This window comes from Chionomys nivalis, chromosome 8 (genome assembly GCF_950005125.1).
Source record: "Chionomys nivalis chromosome 8, mChiNiv1.1, whole genome shotgun sequence".
Classification (NCBI taxonomy): domain Eukaryota; kingdom Metazoa; phylum Chordata; class Mammalia; order Rodentia; family Cricetidae; genus Chionomys; species Chionomys nivalis.
Window position 1 is genome coordinate 64,091,142 of NC_080093.1, and position 22,911 is coordinate 64,114,052.

Below are 22,911 nucleotides of genomic sequence, written 5' to 3' on the forward strand. Positions count from 1 at the left end.
AATATAGTTGTAACTTTTGCTGTATCTCTGCTCTTTGTATTCTGTTCCTGACAGGTTTGGGGAAGAGAGTATGAACCGACTTATAAGGTGGATGCAGAAACACAAGATCCCATTGGATGCCTCAGTGCTTGATATTGGAACTGGAAATGGTGTTTTCCTGGTTGAACTTGTTGGTACTTTTAGTATTCATGTATTTGAGCCAATTTTTAAAATGAAAGTTTTTTAAAAAAATGTTACAGTTAAAAGATTGCCATCTAAATGTGAAATAGCAAAACAGTTGGGGAAATTCTGCATGTTCACATGGGAGGAAAGGGAGACTGCATGGATGTTAGGAATGTAGTAAAGATATGGTTTCAGGCATGGTCCTGGAAGCTGGACTCTCAGATGCTATTGAATGGTGAAGTCCTAGAAGTGCAAAATCTCAAAAGTCATAGTCCTCAAAGAGTAAAATCTTGAATGTGAAATTCTGAGAAGCCAGAATTCTGAAAACCTAAATCCTTGTATTCTTATGGCAGAAAGCAAAGGGTTTATGAGAATAATAATGAGGAGAGGATTAGAACATTGGTGGTCCTGTGCTTGGTGGTTGTAACATATTAGGTATAGCAATACCAAAAATCTGGGTCGATTATTATTTAAGATGTCTATGTGAGGTTTTCAGAGGAGATTAATGTCTGAGTGTAGATAGAGTAAGGGAAGAGCTGCCTCAGTATGGGTATACATCATCCAGTAGGTTGAGGCCTGTCAAAGACAAACACAGAAGCTAAGTTGGTCTTTCTAAAAGTTAGGACAGTTATCTCTTGCTGTAGTGCACTTCCAAACTCTTGGCCTTAGGATCTTAGGGCTTACACCAGTGCTCCTGGATCCTTAGGCTTTGAGCCACAGACTGAGAGTTATCTCATTAGCTTTACTGGTTCTTAGGTCTTTGGGCTTTATCTGAGTCATGCTACTGGCATTCCCTTGCAGACAGCCTATGAGACTTCTCAATCACAATAATTGTGTGAACCAGTTCCTCCAATAGACCCTTCTTATTTCTGTATCTCTATATCTGTATCTCATAAATGGTTTTTGTCTGTGTATATTTTTACTGATACAGATTTGGTATTGGGAAACAGCATCATTCCTTCTTAACTGTTTTCCCTAGAACATAATGAAAGAAATCTGCAAAATTGTTCCCTCACAAAAAGGTTTTGCAGTATTTTAACTTTTACATTTGTTTATTTGTATATATGTGTATTAGACTTGGTGGCCAAGTACCTTTACCTGCTGCACCATCTCATTGTCACAGAGGCTTTGGTTATTTGATTGTACAGGGCTACTTAATGGTTAAAGATAACCATTTTAAAGCTAGGGTCAGCGAGACAGCCCAGTGTGTGAGGGTGCTTGCCCCAAGCCTGCCCACCTGAGTTTGATTCTTGAAATTCATGTGTGGAAGGAGAGAACTACTTCAGCAATGCTACTTACCCTCTGCCCTCCATGCACAAACAAACAAAATAAGTATAAAAACTTTTAAGTTGAGGGTTTTTTTTTTTGTTGTTTTTAAAGATTTATTTACTTATATATACAGTGTTCTGTCTGCATATATGCCTACAGGCCAGAAGAGGATGCCAGATCTCTTTATAAATGGTTGTGAGCCATCATGTGGTTGCTGGGAATTGAACTCAGGACCTTGGAAAGAGGTCCTTTAATGCACAGAGATCAAGTTAAAAATAGAAAGCTAATTATTGGTGCTGTGATTACTTCTTATTTGCAACAATTAAACAATAATCATACCTTCAAAGGGACACTTATGCTTACCAGAATTTGACAGCTGAAATACTCTTCAGATGACAATGCAGTGTAACCAATATTGCAGTGAAAATGTTGGCTTTAAATGCAAATTAATCCAGAATTAATCTGTTGTGTGCTGCTGCCACTTCTACACAGCACTGTGCTCCTTGCAAATAATGCCTGTCAGAAGGAGCTTGAAAAGTTTAGTGACCTGAACAAAAGCACATGAACATCTAACGAGAGCCTTTGGAGTCCAGCCCACGACTCTTTTCAGAGTTCAGAATGGATGCAACAGTAAGCAAAACAGATTTTTGTTCTGTTTTGTGTATTGGAGAGTGCGCTTTAGTTTCCTTGACACCCAGTCCTGAATAATCACAAAGACTATGTTAATTATAATACTATTTGGCCAATGGCTCAGGTATATTCCTAGCTAGCTCTTATATTTTAAATTAAACCATTTTATTACCTTATATTTACCATGAGGCTCATGGTTTGTTACCTCACATCTTTTTTTTTTTTTAAATATTTATTTATTATGTATACAATATTCTGTCTATGTGTATGCCTGAAGGCCAGAAGAGGGCGCCAGACCTCTTTACAGATGGTTGTGAGCCACCATGTGGTTGCTGGGAATTGAACTCAGGACCTTTGGAAGAGCAGGCAATGCTCTTAACCACTGAGCCATCTCTCCAGCCCTGTTACCTCACATCTTTGTTCTTGGGCAGTTACACGGCATCTGCTTGACTCCACACTCTTTTTTTTTCTGCATTCAGTTTAGTTTTCCTGCCTGGCTATAATATAGGCCAAAGCAGCTTCTTTGTTAACCAATGGTAATAAAATGTATTTATAGCATACAGAGGGGAATCCCACATCAGTTTTGATTTTTTTTTTTTTTTTTTTGAGACAGGCTTTCTCTGCGTGATAGCCCTAGCTGTCTTGGAACTAGCTCTGTAGACCAGGCTGACCTTGAACTCACAGAGATCTGCCTGCCTCTGCCTCCTGAATGCTGGGATGAAACCCATGCAGTCACCAGTCCTTGGTGCAAAAAGGACTTTTTGTAAGGGTGAACGAACTCTCACACATGCTTTTCCAAATCCGTCTCTTTATTGTTTTACTCCTATTCTTATTCTCTTGTCCTACTTCTAATTTCTTTTTAGCTTCTTTTCTTCTCCTCTAGTCTAAAAATTTCTCTCTTTGGAGGAGCCTTGAAACGATAAAAAACAATTACAAGAGTTACTTCTCATTGGTCAAAAGCACATCCCTAGGTCAGTGATAGGGAGCTAAGCCATTGCCATGGCAACATAAAGTTCCAAGGTTACAGGAGTGAGACTGTGAGTAGAGGGCAGGGGTACAGTATCCAGTGAGATAAGCTCCGAGACAGGTCTATTGTCCCCAGACTTGGCAGGTGAAGAATTGGCAAGCTTTTCTTTGCATGCTTTGTGTAGCAACCTGGTTAGACATCTGCACCTCTGACCTTGTGCATAGCTGTAAAGTTTTAAACTTATGATCCATTTATAAAATGCCTTTAGTCTAGTTTGAACTTGCTTTCAGGTGAAACCGAGCAAATTATGTGCAGTTAGCCTGAGTAAAAAGGAACAAAGCAGCCTTTTAAGTGTCTATAGTTCTCATGGACAAATAGATCTAGTTATGAAGCACGTCCCACTATATAGTTTATATGAAAATTATATAAATAAATGAAAAGTCATTTTCCTGACCATCCACACATATATGTGTCCATAAGATTGAGGCGTAGCTGGGCGATGGTGGCTTATACTTTTAATCCTAGCACTCCAGGAGGCAGAGACAGGCAGATCTTTGTGAGTTTGAGAGCAGCCTGGTCTACATAGCGAGTTCCAGGACTGGCTCCATAGCTATTGAGAAATCCTGTCTTGAAAAACCAAAAAGAGAGAGAGAGAGAGAGAGACTGAGGTGCAATCACGAGATTACACATTACATGAAAATGCATGGTAGTGGGGAGATATCATAACACAAGTGAAATTGCAGATGAAAACAACAGTTTTCAGAGTCAGTGGTCTGCAAGCCTTGCTGACAGGTAGCTCTTCAGGGAACTCTTCTCTGGTGGGCTGACATCTAAATTATCAATTGCTGTAAGTTGTAATTGTGTCGTGACCCACAGTAGCACATGGTAAACACTCTGTGACAGACAGAGAGCTCAGTTTGACTACTGAAGAAGACAGGCAGGCATACTTACTATAAAGTCTTAGCAGCAGAACACCTGTTGGGCTAATGCATGGCCCAAACTATTTTGAAACTATCTCCATTTTAAAAAGATACAAAATTCATGCCTCTGTTAGGCCTGAACATTTTAAAACTTTTTGTACATTAATAACTGGGAAAGTGAAACTTTGAAAAGACTTTGAAAATTGGAGAGAGGTTTTAGAAAATGAGCTTACATTGCATCCCAAAGCAGTAACAACAGATGAGTGAGGCTTTAGGTCACCTTCCCTCCAGCAGGTGGATTTTACAGTGTGATCAGTGAAGTGTTGTGCTGTTTTCAGCCAGTACGTTGGAGACTTACTTCAGTTGTGATCAAGTGCTGCCAGTGGTAAAGCCATAGACAACAGAAAATTTCCACTGAAAATGTGTTATTTTAGTCAGGTGGTGGTAGTGCACATCTTTAATCCCAGTACTTGGAAGGCAGAGGCAGGTGGATCTCTCAGTTCCAGGACAGTCAGGGCTACACAGAGAAGCCCTGTCCTGAAGAACAAAAAAACAAAAAAAAAACAAAACAAAAAAAATTTTTTTTTGAACATACCTAGTGTTCCCAGTGTTGACTTTTGGCCTTTACACTCATGAATGTACACATAAGAACACATGTGTACCTGTACCCACATATGTGCACACGAAAAGTGTCATTTGTCTTTGTTGGCATTACTTCTAGCTAGTGTAGTTCTAGGAGCTTTTGATGAACTGAAGCATATTTGCATGATGAAGCCAGTGATATTACTGGGTGGTTTGAAGATAATTAAGGGCCTGGTCATGGTGTTGTTTACTCATCAGTTTAGTGTGTTGAATTTGTGGCCCATGTCTGAATGCACGGGGAAAGAAATTGCTAAATGCCCAAAACAGCACAGGCATGATTCTGATGGTGGAACTTATAATTTTAGTATTATTTTTTAAGATTTATTTTTTAGCCAGGTGGTTGTGGTGCACAATTTTAGTCCCAACACTCAGAAGGCAGAAACAGGTGGGTCTCAAGTTTGAGGCCAAGCTTTGTCTATAGTGCAAGTTCCAAGGCAGCCAGAGCTAGATAGATAAACCCTGTTTCAAAAAAAAAAAAATTTTTTTTTTTATTGTGTTGTGTGTCTGTGTGAGTGCTGCTTTGTGTGTGTGGATGCCCACAGAGGCCACAAGAAGTTGTTAGATCCCCTGGAACTGGAGTTGCAGGCAGTTGTGAGCCTCCTTACATGGTTGCTGGGAGCTAAATTCAGGTCCTCTGGAAGAACAGCAAGCACTCTTAACATCTTAGCCGAGAATTCAGTCCAAGGTAGAGCTTTTTGATAGACAGGGAGTGATCACATTGCTTTATATGAGTCATAGAATTTCAGAAGAATAGCACCCAAGAAGATAAACTCAAGCAAGGCCAATTCTCTTCTTGATGTGAGACTATTTTCCTGTATTGCCCATAATCGATCCTTTTTTATTTATTTAGTTTTTTTGTTTTCAAGACAGGGTTTCTCTGTGTAACTTTGGAGCTTGTCCTGGAGCTCGCTCTGTAGATCAGGCCTTGAACTCATAGAGATCCTCCTGCCTCTGCCTCCCAAGTGCTGGAATTAAAGGTGGCGCCACTACTGCCCATAAATCTATCCTTTTTTGCACTGCTATATATCTTATCTTTTACATCATTTTATATAAAATGTGTAAAGACTTAAGAATTGTGATTTGGGCCAAGTGTGAATGGCACACACCCTTAATCTCAACATTTAGAGTCAGGAGGATCTTTGTGAGTTCAAAGGCTATTCTGGTCTATGTAGAGAATTCCAGGCCAGCCAAGGATATATAGTAAAAACCTGTCTCAAAAACAACAACAAAACCAGAATAATAGTTGCTTCTATACCTTTTTGCAAATTTGAATTATCACAGTGTTATTGGTATATAGCAGTAAAATAGGCTTGTACCTAGAGATTCTGATTAGCAAATGATGAATAGGTGGGGTTTTTTGGCATCTGTGAAAATTTCAGAAACTTTCTTTTTCTTTGTTTTCAAATTATTAAGAAAATATCTTGGGCTGGAGATGGCTCAGAGGTTAAGAGCACTGGCTGCTCTTCCAGAGGTCCTGAGTTCAATTCCCAGCAACCACATGGTGGCTCACAACCATCTGTAATAAGATCTGGTGCCCTCTTCTGGCCTGCAGACTTACATGCAGACAAAACACTGTATACATAATAAATAAATTAAATAAATATTTTTTTTTTAGAAAAAGAAAGAAAATATCTTTTTTTAACTTTAGTTTTGTTGGGTGGTGGTGGTGTGTACCTTTAGTTCCAGCACTCAGGAGGTAGAGGCAGGTGTGGATCTCTGAGTTAGAGGCTAACCTGGGCCACAGAGTGAGTTCTAGGACAGTCAGGGCAACACAGAGTCTTGAAAAACAAAACAAAAAGTTCTTAATTTTTATTTGTTTTATGTGTATGATTGTTTTATCTACAATGAATTTATGTGGAGTTATAGATGGCTAGGAACCATCATGTGGGTGCTGGGAACTTGACCTCCATCCTCTGCTGAGCCTGTGTTTACTTATTTTTTTGTCCTTTGAGACAGAGTCATTGGAGAGCCCTGGCTGGCATGAATCTTGATTTGTAGACGAGGCTGGTCTTGAACTCACAGAGAACCACCTGCCTCTGTCTCCCAAGTTCTGGGATCAGAAGACTGTACCATAATGCCTTGCACCTGTATTGTTTTATTTTGTTTTTGAAGTAGAATCTTGCTGTGCTATCCAGGTTGCTGTTTAACTCAGATCCTGCTTTTGCTTCCTGAGTGCTGGGATTCCATGTGTGTGCCACAATGCCAGATGACCTGTATTTCTATGGATATAGTTTGTCTAACATAAGTTATATATCCAGCCCTTAAGTAAATGTCTTTTAAACATTTTATTTTTATTTATTTATTTATTTATTTATTTATTTATTTATTTATTTATTTTTTTGAAATAGGGTCTCATGTAGCTCAGACTGTCTCTAAGTTATTGTGCAGCTGAGGATGTTCAGAACTTGTGATAGTCCTTCCTTCCTTAAGAACTGAGATTACAGATATGCAGCACTGTAACTTAAGGTTTTTTTTTTTTAAATTATTTTCTCCCAGAGTTATTCTGAAATTCTTCTTTTTTTGTTTGTTCATTCTTTTTTTGGGGGGGGGGTGTTTTTCTTGTCTGTTTTTTCAAGACAGAGTTTCTCTGTGTAGGCAGACTGACCACAAACTTAGAGGTTTACCTGCCTTTGCCTCCTGACTGCTGGGATTAATGGTGTGCACCACCACTGCCTGACTTTGAGACTCTTGATCTTGCAGATTTTGTATTTTTGTCTTTTGGGGTTTCATCATTTGGGAGTGTGGTGTTTAAGACTGTGTTTTTGAGGGATTAGGATGTAAAGGCCCAGGGATCTGAGTCCTAGTCTTGGTTCTTTTGATCACAATCTCATAAGTGTGTGTGTGTGTGTGTATGTATATAATTTATTTAATTTTACATTAGTGTTTTCCCTGTTTGTTTATGTGAGGGTATTGGGTTACAGACAGTTGTGAACCACCTTGTGGGTGCTGGAAATTGAACCCAGGTCCCCTGGAAGAAGAACCAGAACTCTTTAATGATTGAGCCATTTTTCCAGTTCCCTTTGGTTACAGTCTTTACCTGAAGCAAGCCCACATAATTTTTCTGGGATTCAGTTTCTCCTGAGGGTGTAGGCTGGGTAATCTATATTAGCTTCTTTTTAGGTCAAAACTTTAGAAATATATGTATATTAAAAAGAGATGGGGATGGAGAGGTGACTCATTGATTAAGAATACTTGCTGTGGGCTGGAGAGATGGCTCAGTGGTTGAGAGCATTGCCTGCTCTTCCAAAGGTCCTGAGTTCAATTCCCGGCAACCGCATGGTGGCTCACAACCATCTGTAATGAGGTCTGGTGCCCTCTTCTGGCCTTCGGCATACACACAGATATACTATTGTATACATAATAAATAATAAATAAATATTTAAAAAAAAAAAGAATACTTGCTGTTCTTTCAGGGGACCCAGGTTTAGTTCTAGCATGGGACTCACTCACTAACACCTGCAACTCCAGTTCCAAGGCGTCATTCAAGTCTTCTGACCTCCGCAGGCACCAGGCACATTTGTAGTGCACATAAATACAAGCAAAATACCTATGTATGTGAAATTTTAAATATAGTTTAGAAAGATATTTGCAATTCTAATAGAGCATGTATTCCTTATCTTAGGTAATCATATGATTTAACAAAAATATATTGTTCATGCACCTATGTTTTGATACAAGTTCCTTTATCAGTTTTTGTCCTGTGTTTGTAGCTGTTATGTAGGAAGTGTAAGATGGAATCTTCAAAGCTGGGGGGTGGTGGTGCACACCTTTAATCCCAGCGCTCTGGAGGCAGAGGCAGACTTAGTGAGTTTGAGAAAAACCTGGTTTACAAGAGCTAGTTTTAGGACAGCTAGGATTATTACACAGAGAAGACCTGTCTCAAAATAAATAAATAAATAAATAAATAAAAGATTGAGTTTTCATCTTAGATGGTTTACTGTCATTTCTCCTCCCCCTACCCCAGAGTTTCTCTGTGTAACAACAACCCTGGCTGTTCTGGAACTCACTCTGTAGATGAGGCTGACCTCAAAATCAGAGATCTGCCTGCCTCTGCCTCCCAAGTGCTAGACCTAAAGGCATAAGCCACCACAGCCTGGCCAGTTTTTGCTTTTTAGGGGTAGTGAGGAGAGAGACAGAGTGAACTTTCTTGAAACAGTTTGAAATAACAACACAGAACATATGTTCTTTAAAGTTAAGGGATGAATGTCTGCATCTCAGTGGATTATCATGAAGTGAATACCATATGCTGGTCACAGTGGTCAAGTTTCCTCTTCTCTGAAAGTAACCACTGTCCTCTGCTGGTTAGCCAAATGGGTCTTCACTTTCTAGATTGGTTAGCCTGTTCTTAAGTATGCCAGTAGAGCTCAGGTCTCTGTGCGTTGTTCTTGAGATCTGCTGATGCTGAGATTGCTGTGTGACTATGTAGGGCTGCTTTTATAGCCATCTCACACACACAGTTATTCACCTGTTCATTTTACCTGTAGATTCTTTTGGGTTTTTACTTATTCAGTTTTGTGTTTCAGGGATTAAACCCAAGGTCTTGTGCACGCTGGGCACTCTTATCACTGAATCATTGTCCAAGCCTTTTAGATTGTAATAGCTTACTTGTAGATGCTAATGGTTTAGCCTTGAGATTATAGGTTCTTTTAGGTTTTCTCTGCTATAATTTTTTTTTTTTTTTTTTTTTTTGGTTTTTCGAGACAGGGTTTCTCTGTGGTTTTGAAGCCTGTCCTGGAACTAGCTCTGTAGACCAGGCTGGTCTCGAACTCACAGAGATCCACCTGCCTCTGCCTCCCAAGTGCTGGGATTAAAGGCGTGCGCCACCACCGCCCGGCCTTCTCTGCTATAATTATGTGCTTTGCGGTATGTGGTAATTTTAGTTTTCCCTTTTTAAATTTTTATTGCTTCTCTACTCTCTTGTGTGCATATGTGTTCATGTGGATGTGAATACATGTGGATATATGTGGAGGCCAAAAGTTAACATTGGGTGTCTTTTTTAAAATCATTCTCCATCTTGTTTTGCTCCCCCCCCCTTTTTTTTTCCAAATTCATCTATTTATTTTACATCCTGGCCGCAGCCTACCCCCATCCTCCTTTCCTAGCTCCTGTCCTCCATTCCCTACTCCTCACCCCCCAGTCCCTTCCTCTTCTGTCTTCATACAGGAAAGGGCAGGTCTCTTATGGGTATCAATAAAACATGGCATATCAAATTTCAGAAAGACTTAACACCTTCCTGAATGTTAAGGCTGGGCAAGGTGACCCAATATGAGAAGTAGGGTTCCCAAACCCAGTAAAAGGATCAGAGACAGCCCCTGTTCCTGCTGTTAGGAGTCCCACATGAGGACCAAGCTACACACCTGTAACATATACGCACAGTGCCTAGGTCAGTCTCCTCAGGCTCCTTGGTTGTTGGTTCAGTCTCTGTGAGCCCCTATGAGCCCAGGTTAGTAGATTGTGTGACCCTTCCCACGGTGTTTTTGATCCCTCTGGCTCTTACACTCCTTTCTCCTCTGCAGGGTTCCCAAACTCCACCTAATGTTTGGTTGTGCATCTCTGCATCTGCCTCCATCAGATGCTACACAAGGTTTTCCTGTGTAGCCCTGCCTGTCCTGGAACTAGCACTATAGACCAGACTGGATTTTGAACCCAAGGATCTGCCTGCCTCTGCCACCTGAGCGCTGGGACTAAAGGTCTGCACCACCATGCCTGGCATAATGTACCTTTTTAGTTTTTGTAGTTTAGTTTGCTTTGAGTTTTATTTTGGTGTTAATAATAAGTTCATTTCAGCTGATTTATTTAAATTGGGATATAACTCATGTACTAGAAAACTCAACCTTTAAATAAAGTATGTAGTTCTGTGCACTTTTGTGTAGTCTCAGTTGTGTAGCCATCATCAGTGTTTTAAATTTAAAAATTGTCACTTCAGAAAGGAGTCCTGTGCCCAACAGCGTTGATTTCTGCATGCTCCCCTTTTTCTTTAATCTCTGGAAATCACTAATCTGCTTTGAGAATTTGTCTTTCCTGTTTTTGTTTTTTTTTTTTTTTTTTTTTTTTTTGGTTTTTCGAGATAGGGTTTCTCTGTGGTTTTAGAGCCTGTCCTGGAACTAGCTCTGTAGACCAGGCTGGTCTCGAACTCACAGAGATCCGCCTGCCTCTGCCTCCCGAGTGCTGGGATTAAAGGCGTGCGCCACCAACGCCCGGCTGTCTTTCCTGTTTTGTTGTTATGTTTTGTTTGTTTGGTTGGTTTTATTTTTAGAAAGAGAAAAGGCTCATTTTGGCTCTCAGTTCCAAGGTACATCCATCATGATGGGGAGGTCCTAGTCACAGGAGTGTAAGGCAGCTGCTCATCTTTTGTTGAATATGTTGTCAGGGAGCAGAGAGGAAACACCACTGCACACTAGCTTCCTCCTCTTCATGCAGTTCAGGACTTCAGTCCAGGAGAGAACGTCACTGATCAAATCACACTTTCAGTGTGGGTCTTCACACATCAACTAACCTAACCAAGAGAATCCTTCACAGGTATTGCCATAGTCTTGTCTCCTAGATCTGCTGAGATTGTCTCGAACTTGAGCACTTGTAGGAGAGCTGTGCCGGATGGTTTTGCAGGTTTCTTCTTGGTTCATTCCATGAAAAATTGTCTCCTAAGGAAGCTCACTGGATTGCTTGGTTCAGAGGTTCAGTCTGTCATGGTTGGGAGCATGGTGGCATGCAGGCAGGCATGGTGCTGGAGAAATACCCAAGTGTCCTATATCTTGCAGGAAACAGGAAGTCAACTCTATTTTGTTGTTTTTAGAGATAGAGTCTTATATATTCTTGCTGACCTGGTGCACTTACTATGTAACCCAAGCATTCTTGAACTTGCTGTGATCTTCCTGCCTTAGCCTCCTAAGGGTTGAAATTGCAGATGTGTGCAACCATGTCAGCTGGTTTGTCTGTTTTGGATATTTCTTTTTTTTTTTTTTTTTTTTTTTTTTTTTTGGTTTTTCGAGACAGGGTTTCTCTGTGGTTTTGGAGCCTGTCCTGGAACTAGCTCTGTAGACCAGGCTGGTCTCGAACTCACAGAGATCCGCCTGCCTCTGCCTCCCAAGTTGGATATTTCATATGTGGCCTTTGTGTCTGGCTTTTTTCACTTGCATAATTTTCAAAAAGACCCATCTACATTATAGCTTGTCATGACTTTGTTTATTTATGTGACTGAATAATATTCCATTGTACGGCTATACCATTGCTTGTTTATCCATTTATTGATGAATTTTAGGTTTTTTTCTTTTTGCTTTACTATTGTAAAAATGTGTGTGTAAGTTTGTGTGGAGATACATTCTCATTCCTTTGAGTATTTACATAGGACTGGAATTGCAGAGTCAAATTACTATATTAATACCATTAGAGTATTTTCTTCATTGGCTGCTTTCTTATATTTCTACCAGCAGTCAATATGAGTTTAAAGTTCTCCATAGTCTCACCAGTATTTTTATTTATTTATGCATTATGAGACACTTTCTCACTATGCAGTCTTGGCTGACCTCAAAATCATAGATATCTGGCCCATCATTGCACTGGTTTTTGTTCTTTGCCCATCCTTGTCAGCCTGAATGTATGAATCATTTCCTGGTTGCTTGGAAGCAATAGGTATTCCCATGATGCCAATGGTGGGCCCTTCTCCTCCTGGGATGATGCCTGAAGGACCTGCTCCTGGAATGAGGCCACCCATGGGAGGCCACATGCCCATGATTTCTGGGCCTCCAATGATATGGATGTTCTCCATATGATGGTACCCACTTGGCTTGGTATGACTTGGCCAGATGTATAAGAGTAGGTCTCTTCATCAGTTTTGTATTTCTTGTTCTGTTTCTCCAGGAGATCACAGTGCTGAGCCTGAGTGTCTTCTAGCTATGTTACGAGGGAGGCTTCCCCTTTCCTGACAGAATAGTTTTGAAGTAGAAAAGTGAGATAAAAAAGTACAGTTTTCATTGTGAAATATGAAAATAAAATTGTCAGCTGTTTTTGTAAAAAAAATCATAGAGCTGTGCCTTTCTCTGCCTGCTGAGTGCTGGGATCAAAGATGTGCACCAGCACATGTGGCTCACCAGTGTTTTTTGTCTTATATTTTAAACCTGCTTGTGTGTGTGTGTGTGTGTGCATGTGTGTGTCAAGGTACTTGTGTCCAGGTTGGAACAGCTTTGAGAGTTCATTCTCAACTCTTCACCTTGATTGAGAAAAGGTCTCTTGTTCTCCGCTGCATACTCTGGGGATTCTCTTGTTTTTACTTTTCATCTTCCTCTGTAGTGGTTCTCACCCTTCCTAATACTGTGACCCTTTAATACAGTTCCTTGTATTGTGGTGACCCCAACCATAACATTATTTCATTGCTGCTTTATAACTAATTTTGCTACTGTTATGAATTGTAATGTAAATATCTGATATGCAGGATATCTGATATGTGACCCCCTAAAGGGGTTACAACCCACAGGTTGAGAACCATTGCTCTTGGAATACACGGATTACAGATGCATCCTATCCCATCTGGCTATTTGAGATTCATGGGTGCTGCCGGGCGGTGGTGGTGCACGCCTTTAATCCCAGCACTCGGGAGGCAGAGGCAGGTGAATCTCTGTGAGTTCGAGACCAGCCTGGTCTACAGAGCTAGTTCCAGGACAGGCTCCAAACCACAGAGAAACCCTGTCTTGAATAACCAAAAAAAAAAAAAAAAAAAAAGAGATTCATGGGTGCTTTGAGGTTTGAACTCAGGTCTTCAACCCTTGTGTAGCAAGCACTTTACCTACTGAAGCATATTTTTTTTTTTTTTTGATTTTCGAGTCAGGGTTTCTCTGTAGCTTTTGGTTCCTGTCCTGGAACTAGCTCTTGTAGACCAGGCTGGCCTCGAACTCACAGAGATCCGCCTGCCTCTGCCTCCCGAGTGCTGGGATTAAAGGCGTGCGCCACCACTGCCCGGCTTTTTTTTTGGTTTTCAACACAATATTTATCCATGTAGCCCTGGCTGTCCTGGAACTCACTCTGTAGACCAGGCCAACCTCGAACTTATCAGAGATCCACCTGCTTTGTCTCCAAGTGTTGGGATTAAAAGCCACCACTGCCTGGCTTGGTATGTATTTTCCTATGTGTTATGTGATATCTTTTTGTTAACAGCCATTGCTGATCTTTGCTTGTGTTTATCTGCTACTAATTTTAGATTGGTATTTTTTTTTTTTTTTTTGGTTTTTCGAGACAGGGTTTCTTTGTAGCTTTGGAGCCTGTCCTGGAACTCCCTTTGTAGACCAGGCTGGCCTCGAACTCACAGAGATCTGCCTGCCTCTGCCTCCCGAGTGCTGGGATTAAAGGCGTGCGCCACCACCGCCCTGCTTAGATTGGTATTTTTATTTGCTTGTTTTCTCTCCTATTCTTCGTGACTCACTGTCATCTGCATAGCACCCTTGTTGGTCTTTGGGAGTAATCTGTCTTCTTGTTCCTCTATTCTTATTCCCTGGTACTTTCAGGATTTTCTCTTTTTGGTTTTCATCAGAAAAACTGTAATGTGTGTGGTTTTGTTTGTTATCATCTCAGTTTGCGTTTACAGTGCTTTGGGCCCTTTATTCAGTATTGGAAAAATCTCAGTCATTTCTATTTCTTATTCGTGCCCATTCTGGTTTCTTCTTCTCCTCTGATATCTTATATCTGTAAATATTTTAGTTTTCATGTTAGATCATTATGTTTCTTTTCTGGTTTTTCGAGACAGGATTTCTCTGTGTAGCTTTGAAGCCTGTTCTAGAACTAGTTCTGTAGACTAGGCTTGTCTCAGACTCAAAGAGATCCACCTGCCTCTGCCTCCCAAGTGCTTGGGTTTAAGATGTGTACAACCACACCCAGCTCTTTAGGGTTCTTTCTCATAAGAGCCAGATTGTAGTAGCTCAGGTTTCTTATTAACTCTTACACCCTACATTAACCCATAATTGTCTCTGTTAGCCATGTGGCTTGGTACCTTTTATCAGCGAGGCATTCTCACCTTGCTTCCTCTGTGTTGACTGCAGACTGACTCTTTCCTCTTCCCAGAATTCTCCTGTTCTCGTTGCTCCGTCTACACTTCCTACTTGGTCACCCTGCTTAATACTTCCCGCCTGGCTACTGGCCAATCAGCATTTTATTAAATTAATACAAGTGACAAATCTTTACAAAGTATAAGACCATTGTCCCACAGCAATGCACAAGCTGGGCATGGTGGTACATGTCTTTTCGCACTTCAGAGGCACAGCAGATGAATCTTTGAGTTCAGTGCCACCCTGTTCTACATAATGAGTTCCAGGCCAGTCAGAGCTACATAGTGAGGCCCTGTCTTTAAAAAGTTGTGTGTGTGTGTGTGTGTGTGTGTGTGTGTGTACATACATAGGTGCACCCACACTTGAGTTTTTTGTCTTAATTATTATACGTTTCAGTTCTGTTTTTATTGTTTGGTTTGTAATTAACATTCACAGTTCTTGGCCAAAATTCTTTGATTAGTCATTTTCATTTGTTTTGGTTGTTTTAAAATCTGCCTCTAGTATTTCTTTTATTTTTTTCTTTGGGGCCTGTTCCCCCCCTCCTTCCTTCCCTCCCTCCTTCCTTCCTTTTTTGTTTTTGAGACAGGGTTTTTCTGTGTAGACATGACTGACCTGGAACTCACTCTGTAGACTCAGTTGCCTTAAACCCAGAGATCCACCTGCCTTGTCCCGAGTGCCTGAATTGAAGTCATGTACCATCACCATCTGGTTGGGACCTGTTTCTATCTTCAATTTCCTCCTTGTTTTTTCTGATTGTTTATTGTTTCTTAGAATGTCCGTTCATTTTTCAGCTTGGGGAAAATATTCCGTGCAGGAACTGAATGTGAAAAGCATTGGTGATAGTTTCTGGCTCTGAGTGATTGTTATGGAACCCAAAAACATCAGTATAAGTTTTATAAGTTGTACTGAATAGTCCACAGGCATGGGAGAAGGAACTGTCAAAAGTCCATAGAATCAATCATCTTAGGTTTTTAGTCTTCTCAGGGAAGAAATTGTGAGAAATGAGAAGAAAATGAACGTTTCCAATGGTAAAGGTAGAGGCAGCTGAGAGGATAGGATAGTAGACCTTCCGTCAGAAACAGAATAGAGGTGGGTGTGGTGGTGCTCATCTGTAGGCCCTGTACTCCAGAGGTACAGGAAGGAACCTCCTAAGTAGGAGGTAAGCTTAGGCTATATAGAAAGTTGAAAGTTGGCCTAGACTACAATGAGAGAGGCTGTCTCAAAACACCAGGGAATGCAAATGATTTGTGGAAAATAGCTGGTGTTGTGTGGCTGCTGAGTTTAGAGGATAACTCAGTCTCTTAGGGTTGAAAAGTGTTTTCAAAATAGTTATTTTTAAAAGTCTAAATGTAGGCTGCCTTTTTTTGTTAGTGTTTCTGTTTGTTTTATTTGAGACCTCAGAGTCTCCCTATGTATCTTTGACTGCTTGGAGCTTCTGGCTGGCCTCAGACTCACAGAGATCTTCCTGCCTCTGCCCCTGTGTTCTGGGATTAAAGATGTGCACCACATGATTGACATTAGGTTAATTTTTTTAAAAATATTTATTTCTTTATTACGTATACAATATTCTGCCTGTGTGTCTGCTTGCAGGCCAGAAGAGGGCATCAGATCTCATTTCAGATGGTTGTGAGCCACTGCTGGGAATTGAACTCAGGACCTTTGGAAGAGCAGGCAATGCTCTTAACCACTGAGCCATCTCTCCAGCCCCCTAGGTTAAGTTTTGAAGGACGTAGCCATTTCGTAAATAGTGATGCCCACCGAGAATTTCAGACCACACCACAGTTTACAGCCTTTGTTGTTTTTCTTTGAAATTCCTGTAGTATAATGAGCAGCATAATCAGGGGGTGGGGGGAATGGCAGTTACTATGCTTCTGCCACAGGTACATACATGTGAGTAGGGTCCATGCCCAGCAGGTAGTAAACCCTCAAGCTCAGTGATCCCTCTGCAGTTCCTGCCCAGACTACCTCACAGGCCTTTCATAGAATGTGTGAAATAGTTGAAAAAGTGGAAAAGTACTATACAAATATAAGGTGATTTAATTATGTGACTGGTAGAGAATTAAATAATTTATAATTTGCTGAAGGAAAACCAAGTCACGACATGCATTTAATTTATTCTTATAACTTACTGGGTTAAGTAAAATGTGAGCTAATTCACGTGTGAAATTGAGTATAGCAGCATCAGAAATTAATACTACATTTTCAGCCCAAGGGCTTATACACTATTTTTGAGAAATGAATTTTTTGAAGAGAAATCAGATATTACAAAAACAAAAATGTCATGAATTTAAGCTTTTGGTTTCTGTTTAGAGTACAATAAAATTTAAATATGGATAATTGGATATTCTATGACATTTGCTCTATGACAAAGTTAAAATAATTCTAGATTCAAAGAATATTATAATTCATAACCAAGATATATTAAAAGTTTTAAAGTAAATTATAAAATTATTTCTCTGTCTCTAGGTGAAACATGGTTTCTCTAATGTAACTGGGATTGATTATTCTCCTTCTGCAATTAAGCTTTCTTCAAGCATTCTAGAGAAGGAAGGACTATCTAACATTAACTTGAAGGTAACTATTACTTATTACTATACTATTTTAAGTAATATTTTAAAATAAGCTATAATGTTTAAATATTTTTAAAGCATGTTAATCTGTGACCTTTTTGAATTTGTAAATTAAGATCAATCATAAATAATCTAAACTGAAACATTTAAAAGTAATCATTAAAAATTTAATCTAGGGGTAGAAAGATGGCTCATTGGTTAAGAGTACCAGCTGTTCTTCGAGAGGTCCTGAGTTCAATTCCTAGCAACCACATGGTGGCTCACAGCCATCTATAGTTCTAATTAATGCCCTCTTCTGGAATACAGGTAAACATGCAGATAGAACACTCATACATAAAATACATAAATAAATCTTTTAAAAAATTAATTTAGTTTACAGAAATTACTTTTTTATTTTGTGTGTGTGTGACAAGAGTCCTACTGTATAACCCAGGCCAGTCTCAATCTAGCTGGATTATAGGCATGTACCACTGTGCTTTGTGGGAAAGTATCTTCTTCATTGTGTATGTATATATATTTGTGTGTTCATACAATACCATCCATGTTTGCAAAAACATACAGTACCTGACTTTGGATTAATCATATCAAAAGTTGTAAGTGTTGGGCGTCCTTTCTGCAGTGCTGTTCTCTGACTCAGATTCTGTTAGAACTGGAGGCTACAGCCACTTCAGCTGTGACTATGGCAGGATTTGGTTGTTTTATTTCTCAAAGAAAATGACTTATATTTTAAAAAAGACTTGTAAATGCATAGGATGTTATTAATGTAAATTCAGACATTTTTATTTAATTCTTTGTCCCACTTGGCTTTAATTGTCAACTTAAAGTCATCAGAGATGAAAACCTCAATTGAAGAATTGTCTTGATCAGATTGGCCTGTGGGCATATCTTTGAGGATTGTCTTGATTATTAATTGATATAGGAAGGCCCGGCCCACTATGAGTGGCACCATTCCTAGCATAGCTGGACTATATAAGGAAGCTACTAGCCAAGCTTCAGCCTGTGAGAAAGTCAGAAAGCTTCAGGTTCCTGCCTTGAGTTCCTGTCCTGACTTCCTTCCTGGCATATGACCTGGAACTAGAAGATAAAATAAGTCCTTTCCTCTCTAGAGTTGCTTTTCGTCTGAGTGTTTTCTCACAGCAACAGAAGGAAATTAGAACACTTAAAATCCAGGAGTCAACCTTGTTTCTTCGCCTCACCACTCCCATGCTACAAAATAGAGTGAATTAAATGAAGATTGGCTTACATCTCTGGTTATTTGTTTGTTTTTGTTTTTTGAGACAGGATTTCTCTGTGTAGCCCTAGCTGTCCTGGAACTCACTCTGTACACCAGATTGGCCTCTGCCTACTGAGTGCTGGGATCAAAAGTGTGTGCCACCACCACCTGGCTTTCATTACTGTTTTGCTTACAGACCTCCATTGGCTCCCCTTTGTATTCAGCACGGAACCTAGATGGCACAGCTGGCTTTAGAAAGCCTCTTCCTTGTGCTGGAGTCCAATGTATTCCTTTTAACGTGTTAGATAAGAACTCTGCCACTGAACTCCATCTTCAGCCCTCCCCCCCCCTTTTTTTTTCTCGACATGGTTTCTCTGTGTAGCTCTGGCTGTCCTGGAACTCTCTTTGTGGACCCAGGCTGGCCTCAAGTTCAGAAATCCTGAGTGCCAGGATTAAAGGCATATGCAATCAAGGCCAACTCAGGCTACCCTTTTTTTTTTTTTTTTTTTTATACAAAAGATTTGTCTTCCTAGTTTACCATGCTGAGCTTTTTCTCTTTAAAATTATACTCATGTATTTATTGTGTGTGTGGTGGGCAGATACATGTTCCATTGTGATAGTGGTGGGTCTCCTTCCACCATGTGTCCTCCAGGGATTGAACCTTTTAGTTTGTTGGATTTGGTGGCAAGTGCCTTTATCTACTGAGCTCAGGCCCTATTTTTATTTTGTTTAAGATTCACTTATTTTTATGTGTATTGGTGTTTTGCCTGAGAAGGCCAAAAGAGAGCTGCAGACACTCTACATCTTGAGTTAAAGGTGACCATAGGCTGCCATGTGGGTGCTGATAACCGAACCTAGAGTCACTGAGAAGCAGCCAGTGCTCTTAATTGGTGAGCCATCTCTCCAGTCCCAGTTTTTGTTTTCCTAATAGTACTTTATTTAGAACGTGTTTTAAGAGATATTTTATGGTATAATATTATTAAGCATTTGTAATTTGTTTTTTAAAATTTAAATTGCATTTATTTATTTTTGTATATGTACTTGTGTGGACATTCATGTGTTCATGAATTGAGATAGAGCACAACTTGCTGGAGTTGGTTTTTGCCTTTCATCATGTGAATCCTCGGGCTCAAGCTTAGGTTTGGTGGCAAGGCTTTACCTGCTGAACCATCTTGCTGGCACTATCTGAAATAGTATCATTATCTATCTTATTACATTTATTTTTTTATTTATTTTGTGTGGTGTGTAAATGCACTACAGCATACTTGTGTAGGTCAATAGACACTTGTGGGAGTTGGTTCTCGCTGTCTTGCCAGTCCTGAAGATCCACTCAGATTGTCTAGTTTGGTGACAGACTTTACCCATTGAGTCTGAACCTTAAAATACTATAAAGTTTTAAAAAATTATAGGTCTCTGTGAGTATGTGATTGTGAGTGCACGAGAGTTCAGGATGATTCTTAGATGATGTGGTGAGGGGCCTTCTGCATCATAGCAGACCAGTGAGCCAGAGAAAGCTTGCTTTATAACAATGCTAATCCCTCATTAATTCATTAGTCTGTTCATGAGGAAAGAGCCCTTATGATGTAATCACCTTCCAGGGGCCTCTTCCAAATACTGTTAATATATGATTGTGTTTAGATTTCCAATGTGTGTATTCTGGAAGATGCTCTTAAACAATGGCAGCTTATTTATTGTTTATCTCTCCCTTTATAAAACACAAAGCTACTATATTCTAACACAGGTTTCTTTACTCTTCTACTTACTGTTATATCCTGTATCTAATGAGTAGGAATGTCATGAAATACCTTTGGAATCCAAGAATGTTTTGTACAGGTGTTTAGCTTGAGGATGTCCCCAGAGTGAGCTCTTCTTGTAGTCTTTATTTTGATTTAGATGTAATGAGTTCTGTGCGTTGGCTATGAGAGCAGGAAAGGTTCCCATCCTCAAATAGAAGGACATGCTGAGTGTACTGTGCTGGTGTATATCTGCAATTTCATTCAGCACTGTAGCAGATCTGGGAGAGCCTGGGCTACATGTGTGAGACCCTCTCTCCCTCTCTCTCTTTTCTCTCTCTTTCTATCTCTGTGTATGTGTGTGTGAGACCCCCCCACACACACAAAAGCACACATGCCAATACATAGTATACATTTTAAGGGTTGATTTAGATATTTACTTTCATTACTAAAATTGTATTAATGATGAGATTTCTGTGAGTTCAAGGCCAGCCTGTTCTGCAAAGTGAGTTCTAGGATAGCCAGAGCTGGTACACAGAGAAACCATGTCTTGAACCCCCTCCCCCAAATTTTAGAATTAAATTCATTAGTAAATTTTTGTATTACAAAATTAGGGCACATCACTATTTCAAATACTGAAATCCTATTAGGTGGTTAAAAGCAGGATGCTGATGAATTATTAAAAGCTAAAGTACAGGATATTTAGCAAGTAGAGTAATCATAGTTTAAATAGTCCCTTAATTTCTTAAGCTTCATGCCTGTTGTAATATCCATTAGAAGCTTTGTGAGCTGCTGAATCAAAACAAAGGAAAATTTGGTAATTCTTTATTTACTTTAGGCCACTCGATGGGAGTGTAAGTCATAAGTTTTATTTGCAGTGGCCTGGGTTCCAAATAAATTTTATCATTTTGATAAATATGTTAAATATTTTCATAAGAATCAACTTTTTGTATACTGGGGTTTTGAACCAGTATTCCTGGCTTTGATTTGTTTCCAAATTTGTAGAGATTTGAAATGTCCAGGAAACACTATCAAACTCTCTTCTAATTTTGACTTTAATGATCTCGGAAATAAAGCACATAAAAGTTAGCTATAAAGTTGAAAATATGTTTATTATATGTAAAATGCCATCATAATGGACTCTTTTATCTCTAACCTTTACATGTTGTCACTTAAGTTCTATAAAGATTGTGTTAGTTGTTCTCATATGAACATTCATTTCTAATATAGGTAGAAGACTTTTTGAATCTTTCCACAAAGCTGTCTGGATTTCATGTTTGTGTTGACAAAGGGACTTTCGATGCCATAAGTCTTAATCCTGACAATGCAGTTGAGAAGAGGAAGCAATATGTGATGTCTCTCTCCAGGGTGTTGGAAGTAAAAGGCTTTTTTCTAATAACCTCCTGTAATTGGACCAAGGCAGAGTTGCTAGATGTGTTCAGTGAAGGTAACTGGCTGCATGGGTTTGAATGTTTACTTTCTTGGGCTTTATACCTCTGCTTGGCTCCCCTGTTGGGTTCAGTATTTTACATTTCTGGTTGTGGGAATTGCCTGCTTTTCTTCTGTGTTAATGACCTTGGTAATAACTTTGAACTGTGTATACAAAGCACAGAGAAGTAAATTGGTTGGGATCCAAAGGCCTTTTTAACCTTTTTCCCAGAAATCCTGGCAGTTAAGTACTAAAATTTATGAGCTTGTAAAGACCAAGCTCTTTATTTAAGCAATGCAATCTTTTATTTAAGCTGTATGATCTATCCTGAGATCCTGAGATTCAGAGCACATGTGCTGTGCTTTTGACTTCAGTGAACTAATTTGTGAATCTACACTCATGTAAATGGAAGTACATGAGGAATGTTTTAGTTTTCTTTTCCTTTTTTTTTTTTTTGGTTTTCTGAGACAGGGTTTCTCTGTGTAGCCCTGGCCATCTTGGAACTCTCTGTAGACCAGGCTGGCTTCAGACTCACAGAAATTTACCTGCCTCTGCCTTCTGAATGCTGGGATTAAAGGTGTGCACCACCACTGCCCGGTGAATGGTTTTTTTTTTTTTTTTGGTTTTTCGAGACAGGGTTTCTCTGTGGTTTTGGAGCCTGTCCTGGAACTAGCTCTTGTAGACCAGGCTGGTCTCGAACTCACAGAGATCTGCCTGCCTCTGCCTCCCAAGTGCTGGGATTAAAGGTGTGCACCACCACCGCCCAGCCCGGTGAATGTTTTAATTATATGTAGTTTTTATGGTTTGTGTTAGGGGTCATTTAAGTATTAAGATTTTTCTGTTTCTTTTTTTTTTTTTTTTTTTTTGGTTTTTCAAGACAGGGTTTCTCTGTGGCTTTGGAGCCTGTCCTGGAACTAGCTTTTGTAAACCAGGCTGGCCTCGAACTCACAGAGATCCACCTGCCTCTGCATTTGTCTATTTCTAATATATATAGAGCAATTATTTTTAACATTGCAGAAGAATGAAATGGGGAATCATTAATCGTTCTGCATACTGATTCTTGAGGAAGTTCCTTTCTGCCTTTTGTGTGTGTGTGTGTGTGTGTGTGTGTGTTTTTGGGCTTCTCTCTGTAGCCCTGACTGTCCTGGAACTTGATCTGTAGACCAGGCTGGCCTCTAACTCACAGAGATCCACCTGCCTCTGCTTCCTAAATTCTGGGATTAAAGGTGTATGTCATCACTGCCTGACTCCTTCTGCCTTTTTTTATGCCAGGCAGGATTTTTTTCCTGCCCCATTAGCCAAAGGTAATACTCGTACTGTCTACTGAAAGGGAGTTTTGTGAGCC

General features: G+C 39.8%; 1 protein-coding gene across 2 annotated transcripts in view; it reads left to right on the top strand.

Annotated features, from left to right (window-relative positions):
* Eef1akmt2 (EEF1A lysine methyltransferase 2) overlaps nt 1–22,911 on the top strand; it is a 33,584-nt gene that overhangs the window by 2,100 nt on the left and 8,573 nt on the right. Inside the window, exons 3-5 of one of the 2 annotated variants that reach the window (XM_057777017.1) lie at nt 55–169; nt 17,088–17,195; nt 21,368–21,584. In XM_057777017.1, coding sequence (XP_057633000.1) covers nt 55–169; nt 17,088–17,195; nt 21,368–21,584 — 440 coding nt within the window. Of the gene's footprint in view, nt 1–54; nt 174–10,106; nt 10,240–17,087; nt 17,196–21,367; nt 21,585–22,911 lie in introns of those variants that run through there. The other variant, XM_057777018.1, reaches the window with a different exon arrangement.